Source organism: Nannospalax galili, unplaced genomic scaffold (genome assembly GCF_000622305.1).
Source record: "Nannospalax galili isolate Female #2095 unplaced genomic scaffold, S.galili_v1.0 scaffold660, whole genome shotgun sequence".
Taxonomy (NCBI): Eukaryota; Metazoa; Chordata; class Mammalia; order Rodentia; family Spalacidae; genus Nannospalax; species Nannospalax galili.
Genome location: NW_008349073.1, coordinates 1,824,376 through 1,834,182, shown reverse-complemented (window position 1 = coordinate 1,834,182; position 9,807 = coordinate 1,824,376). Strand labels below are relative to the sequence as shown.

The following is a 9,807-nucleotide window of genomic DNA, read 5'->3' as shown; positions in this document are numbered from 1 at the left end:
TATGGTTATAGTCTGAGAACCTCAGTTTAGATGCCAGCCTGGAAAGAAAGAAAGAAAGAAAGAAAGAAAGAAAGAAAGAAAAAGAAAACAAAGAAAAAAAGGGATATCAGGGGCTAGAGAGATGGCTGTACAGTGAAAAGCACTGCTGTTCTTTCAGAGGACCCAGGTTCAATTCCCAGCACCCACATGGTGGCTAGATGGCTAACAATCATCTGAACTCCAGTTCCAGGAGATCAAACTCCCTCTTCTGGCCTCTGCGGGTTTACCTTCACATTGTTCACTTACATAATGTAGTCCTCCTACACATGCGCGCGCACACACACACACACACACACAAAGATATTAAAAAAGAAATAGACATCAAATGGATATACCAAGTTTGTTTAGAAAATGCTTTTTTAAAATATTGAGGTTGGGCTGGAGAGATGGCTTAGTGGTTAAGAGCACTGACTGCTCTTGCAAAAGACCTGGGTTCGATATCCAGCACCCACATGGTAGCTAAGAACCATCCCTAACTCCAGTTCTAGGGGAATCCAAAGCCCATTGCATGACACAGGTGCATTCACATACATGCAGGCAATACACTTGTGCACATAAAATAAAAATAATAAAATATTTTTTAAAAAAGAAAATATTGAGGTTTTTTTTCCTCTTTTTCTTTCGTTTCATAACTATAAACAATTTTTGTTCACAAAAAAGAAATGAAGAGGGCCTGGAGAGATGGCTCAGTGGTTAAGAGCACTGACTGTTCTTGCAGAGGACCCGGGTTAGATTCCCAGTACCCACATGGTAGCTATGAACTGTCCTTAACTCCAATTCCAGGGAAATCCAAAGCTCTCTTCTGACCTCCACGGCATTGCACGACACAGGTGCACTCACATACATACACTCGTACACATAAAATAAAAATAATAAAATATTTTTTTAAAAGAAATGGAGAAATACTGGGGCATGGTTATTAAAATGATTCAAAGGGTTGGTATGGTATTGGAGGATTAGTAGTGGAAAGGAGGGAGGGTAGACATCTTAAAGGTAGACATGTATACGACTGCTTAGCATCTTATTTAGAGCCAAAAACTTGCTTCTTCACAGTTAGCTTTCTAGACTGGGTGCTAATACCTTCTACCACTGATGGTTGAGAAACACCACAGAAGCAAAGAGAGATTAGCATCCCTACATGGAAAAAAGCGAAGTCATTTTCCCAGTTGACTTGGGCTATCTCAATGACTAAATTTATCCAGCCCCTCTATCTAACCCAGTTAGGCTCTGTTGCTGTGGTTAAGTGTTAACTGTGATGAAGCAACACAGCATATTAGTGGCCATCACTTTTGTACCTTCTTTTCTGTTTCTGGGGAAATGTAAAACACGGTGTGGTTTCTGACCCCATCCTTAGAGAATCTTACCATGAAGGACATTTTCCCCCACATAATAAGCAGAAGAAAATGAGGAGCATGAGTTGGAAATTTCATTGCTATCCAGGGAGCTGGAACAGGTGCTTGGGCAAGTGTGGCCTAGGTAGCCGGGAGAGGAAGCAGGTGGAACCAGAGAGCAAAAGTCTTATCTCTGGGCCTTCTCTGACTCTGTCATGCAATACAGAAATCAATCCCAGGCTTGTCCTTCGCATATTCAGTTGTCAAACTGTTTTTCTAAATTTATCACATTTGACCTTAATGGTGATATACTGTTTAATAAATTTTAGGACTTTGTCCAAACTAGAATACTGTTTTACCTTGAATTGACTTTGGATGGTGGCCAGCCAGCTCCATTCTTTGACCTTGACCTCATCATCCCAGAATTTGACTTTTTTCCCTCTGGCTCTTGGGGAGATACACTAGCACTCTGAGAGAAGGGTGGGGTGCTATTCTTCCCAGCTGGTCCCCTCCCACAGTCAGCCTAGGGGTAGGAAACTAATTACTTCTATTCCTTCAGTTTGACCTTCTAAGGGGAAAAAATCCTTCAATGGCAAGTAGCCATCCATAGCAACCACAGCGCAGGAGCCAGCAGCTCTGCAACTCCTAGAAGCAGAAATGGCTTCTGCACGTAAGCCAGGGTGTGGGGGGTTCACATCATGCTAAGCTAGGGTGTGGGGAGCTCATGTCATGCTAAACCAGGGTGTAGGGAAATGACATGTTAAACCAGGGTGTGGGGAGCTCACATCATGTGAGGTTCTGAATAAACAGCAGTTTTTCAAATTGTTTGGGGTAGGTTGTATTCAAAGTAAGGAAGGGGGCCAGTGAGATGGCTCAAGAGCAAGATGATTCAGTGAGTCAACGTACTTGCCATCAAATCTGATGACCTGAATTTGGTCCCCAGGATTCACATGGAAAAAGAACCAGTATCCAAATTGTCCTCTGATCTCCACATGCCACATGACATTCATGACATTCAGAGACAGAGGAGAGAGAGAGAGAGAGAGAGAGAGAGAGAGAGAGAGAGGAGAGAGAAATATCAATCATCAATCAACAAATAAATGTAAAAAACAAAAGAGGAAAGGAGTTTGGCCTGATGCTGCAGTCCTGTAACCCCAGGTACTCAGGAAATTAAGGATAGGAAGTTTAAGGCCTGCATGGGCTATAGAATAGTGAGTTCAAGGGCTGCCTGGATTGGGGACTGGAAAGATGGCTTAGTGGTTAAAAGCACTGGCTGCTCTTGCAGAAGATCCAGATTCAATTCCCAGCACCCACAGGGCAGCTAGTAACCATCTTTAACTCTAGTTCCAGGGGAATCCAACTCCCTCTTCTGACCTCTTCGGGCATCGCCCAACACAGGTACACTCACATACACAGAGGCAATACACTCAAACAAAAAAAAAAAAAAAAATTTTTTTTTATTTAATAAAAGGGCTGACAGGACAACTTAGTAAAATCCTGTTCCAAAAAGTACAACGAAGGCTGGGCATATTGGTCCATGATAAGGTGCTTGCATAGCATGTGTGAGGCACTGGGTTCAATCTCTAGTAACATACACATATACATACATACCTACATACATACATACATACAAAGGGAGGGTTGAGAGGCTGGAAGGGCTTCTGGCAGCAAAGGGAGCTTCCTAGGAGCCCTTGCTTCCTGTCTGCCTCAGGCTTTCTTAGCAAGCTCTGTGTGCTCCATGTGGGCCCCAGAGGATTGGGGAATGTGGCTCATAAAAATCAACAGCACTCAGAAGAAAAAGGGAGGCTTCTCCTCCCCACTTTTCTTTCCTGCAAGCCTGCTGTGGTTTTTCGTGATGTCATCCATTCATCATTGTGAGCTGATTGGCTGTCCCAGACCTTGGCCAGCTGCCCCAAGTCAGAAGAGAAGAGTCAGATCCCAGGACAGCTGCGCAGCTGGCCCCTGAGCATGTGCAGACGTGATGACATCAGTTCCACCAAGAAAGTCTTGGTGGAAATCGAAGAAGACAGTAAAAGTTATAAGATCATACCCAACCTTCCCTTCCTTGAATACCTGGGAAAAATTCAGGGGCCTCTTGCCTGTGGATGTGGAGCCAAACCCTGGAGTGGACCTGGGTGTGGAGGAAGGACTACTCTGCCAGATGGTTCATTCTCCAGAATTCAACCTGTTTCCCAACTCTGTAGTGTTTGAAAGTAACTTTGTCCAGGTACTCTTGGGTGACTCCAAACAGCACTGTTCCATTCTTCTAAACTGTTCCCAAGACGTGACCAGAAGAGTTATCCCTAGAACTGGAGGGGGAACTGAGGCAGGAAAGCTAGGGGTTCGAGATGCAAGGCCACCCACTGACCAGAGCTTCCCCTGTAGGTATGGCCACGGGGAGAATGGCCAGGCATTCTCTTCTCAGATCAGAGGATTAGGCATTGGAACCTTGGGGTTTGTCACCTGAAGCCAGGGTTGAGGCAGTGAAAAGAGATGATCTTTGAGGGTTAGAAACAGAAATGCTGATTCATGAAGAACAGGACCTAGGGACCCAGAGAGACCTGGGCTCAGAAGCCAGTCTCTGCTCACTCATGGGGAGGTGTCATTGTGTCTGGAAACTGTGCACCCAGAATCCATTTTCTTCACTTTAAGCAGGTTGGGATTCAATGTATGCACAGCAAGCAAAGTGTCTTGTGGTATGTTTTTGTCTCTGCCTGAACTCCCCTTGAGCCAGAAAGAACCTAGAACAAATGGAAGCTGTGGTGTTGGGAAGGAGCTTCCTACTCAAAGGTGCAGGAGATAAAGCAGGGGTGGGGGGCATGAGGATGAATTTTTTTCCAAAGCAAGGCCAGGAAACTTTCCAGGGAAGAGCCATAGACAGTAGATACTAAGAAACTCCTGACTTAGTGTTCTTTTTGTTTGTGTTAACAGTAATTCCTTTAAAGTTCTGTTAGAGAAGCCAACGTGATGGCTCATGCCTGTAATCCCAGTGCTCAGGAGGCTGAGGCAGGAGGATACCCTTGAGAATGAATGTAGCCTGAGCTACAGAATGAAACCCTGTTTCAAAAAACTAAAACACAGTAAAAAAAAAAAACCCACATCTCTCCATGGGGCTGCAGAGATGGCTCAGCGGTTAAGAGCACTGGCTGTTCTCTCAGAGGACCCAGGTTCAATTCCCAGCACCCACATAGCAGCTAACAGCTGTCTGAAACTCCAGTTCCAGGGGATTCAATGACCTCTTCTGTCCTCCATGGGCATTGCACGACATGGGTGCACTTAACTACATGCAGGCAATACACACATACACATAAAAAAATAATAATAATAGTTAATAAAATATTGAAAGTACTTGTTAAAAAAATCCATACACCCTACTAGAGTTTTTAAACCAATATAAGTTGAAATACTTGTCAAAAAGCAATGATGAAGCCCTCATTGTTAATGGGCATTTGGCAATGTCTGAGGACATTTCATTTGTCATAATCTGGGTGGGAGTTTGCTGCTAGAGTCTAGGAGGCAGAGGCCAAGGACAGTGCTAAACATTCCACAACATACAAAACAGCTTCTAATAAAAAAGTGTCTTAACAGCTCAGTGGAGAAACTCTGGGCTAAAACATCCTGCTGTTTCTGCCAAACACTCAGGCTGGGCCTGGGGGCTGCATTGCAGGTCAAAAGGGGCAGAAACTGGATAGAAATCTACAAAGCAACCAAAACAATGGCCCTTGGGGTGACTGCCTCTGTGCCCTGCCTACCCCTTCCAAACATCCTCCTTATGGCTAGAGTCAAATGGCATCAGGGGCAGAGCCAGACATGGAACAGACCATCCGCAGCCCCAAGCATCATCCTGAAGAGGTAAGCAACGTGAATGGGAATGAGGGATAAGAGGGGTTGGGGCAGAACCAAGGTAGAGGCTGCTTTGTGACTGAACTCAAGATGGGGAAAAATAGAGACGTCGTTACAATGACAATAATTGTTTGTTTTTATTATTTTTATCTTATGTGTATGAGTGTTTTGTCTGCATGTATATAAGTGCACCACATGTGTGCAATGCCAAAAGAAACCAGAGAGGGTATAGAATCCCCTGGAACTGGAGTTATGGACAGTTATTAGCCACTATGTGAGTACTGGGAATGAAACCCAAGTCATCTGGAAGAACAGCAAGTATTCTTAAACACTGAGCCATCTCTCCAATTCCCTATTTGTTTGTTTTTTGCGACAAAGTCTTATGTAACCCAGGCTGGCCATGAACTCACTACATAGCTAAGGCTAGCCTTGAACTCCTCATCCTCCAGCATCCACCTTCCAAGTTCTGGGATTACAAACATGCACTAATATTCTCAGCCTCTAATCATTTTAGACTAGAGTAACCTGAGACAGGTAGGAGACTGTGGAGATAGCTCAGTCAGTAAAGTGCTTGCATGCAAACATGAGAACCTGTGTTCTGTTCCCAGATGCCATGTTTTTTAAAAGCTGGGTGTGGTGGTACAGTGTGTAGTCTCAACACAAGGGAGATGGAGACAGCAATCCTTAGGACTTGCTAGCCAGCCAGCCTACCCTAGTCAGTGATCTCCAGGTTTAGTGAGAGAGCCTGTTTCAAAAACTGAGGTGGATGGCACCTGAGGATTGACACTCAAAGTGGCCTGCACAGGTACCCTTAGATATGTATGTACACACACACACACACACACACACACACGAACAAGTGAGTCCTAGGGAGATGACTCAGTGGGGAAAAGGGCTTGCTGTGTAGGCATGAGGATCCTGAATTGGGAGCTTCAACACCCACGTAAAAAGTAGCATGTACCAGGGCTGGAGAGATGGCTCAGCAGTTAAGAATACTGGTTGTTCTTGCAGAAGACCTGGGTTCGAATCCCAGCATCCATATGGCAACTAACAATGGTCTGTAACTCCAGTTCCAGGGGATCTTCTGACCTCTGCAGGCATTGCATGACATGGGTGTATTTTACCTACATGCAGAAAATACACTCATACACTAAATATAATAAATAAAATATTTTTTTTAAAAAGTAGCATGTACCTATAACCCCAGCACTGGGGAGAGGGAGTGGAAGAGCATTGGTGGATCTTGGGGGTTTGCTGGAAAGCCACTTGGGGGTTTGCTGGCAAGCCAGTCTAGCAAAAATAAAACAAAACAAAACTGTAAGCTCCACATTCCGTGAGAAACTCTGCCTCAAAAAATACAGTGGAAGCCGGGTGTGGTGGCGCACGCCTTTAATCCCAGCACTTGGGAGGCAGAGGCAGGCAGATCTCTGTGAGTTCAAGGCCAGCCTGGTCTACATAGTGAGTTCCAGGACAGCTGGGGCTACAGGGAGACCCTGTCTCAAAAAGACCAAAAAAAAAAAAAATACAATGGAAGCTTTTGAGTGGCTATCTTCCCAACTACTAACCCATTTCCATCCTCAAGAGTGTTTTTTCTTTCTTTAATATTTTATTTATGCGTATGAGTGTATTGTCTGCATGTGTATAAGTGCACCTGTGTTGTGCAGTGCCTGCAGAAGTCCGAAGTGGGTGTTAGATTCCCCTGGAACTGGAGTTACAGATGGTTCTTAGCCACCATGTGGGTGCTGGGAATCAAACCCAGGTCCTTGGTAAGAGCATCCAGTGTTCTTAGCCACTGAACCATCTCTCCAGCCCCAGGAGTCTGCATCTTAATTAAGTGAAGACTTAATCATTGGATCTGATTTCCCCCAAGTTTGAGCACCACTGGCCAAACATACTCTTTTCTGCCCCTAAAAGCCCCAATCCTCGAAGAGACACACTTGTTTTCATGAAGATAAGGATACATCAGAAGTGATGGAATTGCTCAGATATCTTCCCTTTAGGATTCTTCCTTTGAAGTTTGTGGAGCTCCAGATCTGTGACCACCATGACCGCATCCTGCAGTTGAGGACAGTCACTGAGAAGATTTACTACCTAAAGCTCCACCCTGATCATCCTGAGACTGTCTTCCAGCTCTGGATGCGCCTGGTTCAAATTTTGCAGAAGGGTCTGTCCATCACCACTAAAGACCCTACCATCCTCGTCACTCACTGCCTGGTACCCAAGTGCCTCCACAGCCCAGGTGGAAAGTCTGAGGTGAGAAAGCCCCATAGCCAGCCTTTACCCAAGGCCAGAGGAGGAGATGTACTCCTTTAACCAGCTGCTGCCAAGCACCCTGGGAAGATACTGTCAGCTTTAAACCTTTTCCAGATATGGTCTCATAACCATAGAATACCTCACTTATGTTTTTGTTGTTGTTGTTGTTGTTATTTTGGTCCTTTTGAGACAGGGTCTCCCTGTAGCCCCACCTGTCCTGGAACTCACTATGGAGACCAGGCTGGCCTTGAACTCAGAGATCCACCTGCCTCTGCCTCCCGAGTGCTGGGAGTAAAGGCATGTACCACCACACCCGGACAGAATTCCTCACTTCTAAGAATACATGCTTTCAGCAAATATATACAGTCCTGAAACTATCAGCCATCATCACAATGTAGTGAAAATGGATAGGTAGGAGGATTTGTTCTTTTGTTTAAGTTTTTTGAGGCAGAGTCATGTAGATAGCCCAACTGGCCTTGAACTCACTATGTAGCCAAGGCTGGCTTTGAGCTTCCAATCCTCCTGTCTCCACCTCCCAAGTACTGAGATTACAGTCATGTGCTACCATGCTTTGCCAAAAGGGATGTGTGTGTACTGCATAGGGCAAGCAGAGACCAGAGGAGGAACATCTGGTGTTTCCCTCTTGTTTTCTATTCCCTTGAGATAAGGTGTCTCACCGAACCTGGAGCTTGCAGAGGGTTTTGGCTAGGCTGATGGCCAGCAAGCTCCCGCAGTCTTCCCATCTTCACCCTCCTCCAGCTCCCAGTGCTAGTTACAAGCCTGCATGGCCATGCCTAGTTTTTCACATGGTTGCTGGTGGTAACAACTCAGGTCCTCATGTTTTCCTCCCTCCTTCCCTCTTTCCCTCCCTTCCTCCAGCTTCCTTCTTCCTCATGTGAGTATGAAAATTGTTTTCACCACTTACTGGAAGGGGAAAAAAAATAAGTGTCCCTACTCTGTGAATTGTCTTGGTATCCTTATTGAAAACTATTGACCAAGCTGGGCATAGTGGCATGTATCTGTAAACCCAGTACTTGGGAGGTAGAAGCAAGAAGATCAGGAGTTCAAGGTCAGTCAAACAGTCAGCTACATAGTCAGTTTGAAGTCAGTCAAACAAACACAGAAAGGAAGCCAATCAACAAGACAAGGACTTATTTCTGGATTCTCATTTCTGTTCCATTGATGCATTTGCCTATTATTATGCCAATACCACAAATTATTATTGATTGACATCATTTTATAGCAAGCTTTGAAATTGGGTGATTTAAATCCCTTTTCAAATTGCTTTGGTATATAAATTTTAGGATCAGTCAGTCAATTTCTAGGGATATTTCTTAGCAATAATTAGTAGTTTTCTGTCAACAAAGTTCTATATTTCCTCTGCTAGATGTATTTCTAGGGGTTTTTTTAGATTTATTTACTTTTATTTTGTGTGTATAAGTGTTTTGCCTGGATGCATGTACGTGCACCACGTGTGTGCAGTACCTACAGAGGCCAGAAATGGGTGTCAGATTTCCTAGAACTGGAGTTAGAGATGGTTGTAAGCTGCCATATGGGTGCTGGGAACTGAACTAGGATCCTCTGCAAAATCTCAAGTGCTCTTAACTGCTAAGCCAACTCTCTAGTCCCCTGCATGATTTATTGTTGGTGGTGCCATTATAAATGAAATTGTAGGGGTTTTGTTGTTTTGTGAGACAAAATCAAGCTATAAATCCAGGATGGTCTCCAACTCCAGATCCTCTTGCTTTAGCCTCCAAGTGTTCTGATTACAGGCATGCACCACCATATCTGGCTTTTGGAATTGTTTATTTGGGATAGGGTCTTTATAGATTGATGTCTTTGGAGTTATGGTCCAAGAAATCAGGTATGTCAACAATGGAGGTTGGCAAACAGCTTTAGGAGGGGTAAGGAGTATTCAGAGAAACAATGAGAAAGCCCAGTGTCCAGGAAAATATACTTGGGTTTTGGGCTGGTATCTGAAAAAGAGATAAAAAAGAAAAGGAAAAGCTATGCTTTTTGAGTTAGAACTTAGAAAAGTGGGCAGGCTTAGCAGTGAAGATCCACAAGCAGCTGCCATCAAGGGAGTGGAGTCCAGTATGTATAAGAACATTATCTTATTAGAGGGATAATTATTCCTTCCATCTCCTTAGTAAGTCTTCAGATGAATCAACCTTTTTTAATATTTTATTTATTACTTTTATTTTATGTGTATGTTATGCCTGTATATAAGTAAGTGCACCCATGTCGTGCAATGCCCACGGAAGACAGAAGAGGCTGTCAGATCCCCTGGAACTGGAGTTAAGGACAGTTGTTAGCTGCCATGTGGGTGCTGGGATTCGAA

General features: G+C 44.3%; 1 protein-coding gene across 1 annotated transcript in view; it reads left to right on the top strand.

Annotated features, from left to right (window-relative positions):
• The first annotated feature begins 3,289 nt into the window (after positions 1-3,289).
• The window catches only part of Fam71f1 (family with sequence similarity 71 member F1), a 16,071-nt gene continuing 9,553 nt past the window's right edge, over positions 3,290-9,807 (top strand). The window contains exons 1-3 of the mRNA XM_029570030.1: positions 3,290-3,597; positions 5,038-5,222; positions 7,214-7,466. Coding sequence (XP_029425890.1) covers positions 3,352-3,597; positions 5,038-5,222; positions 7,214-7,466 — 684 coding nt within the window. The 5' untranslated portion in view covers positions 3,290-3,351. The remainder of the gene's footprint in view (positions 3,598-5,037; positions 5,223-7,213; positions 7,467-9,807) is intronic.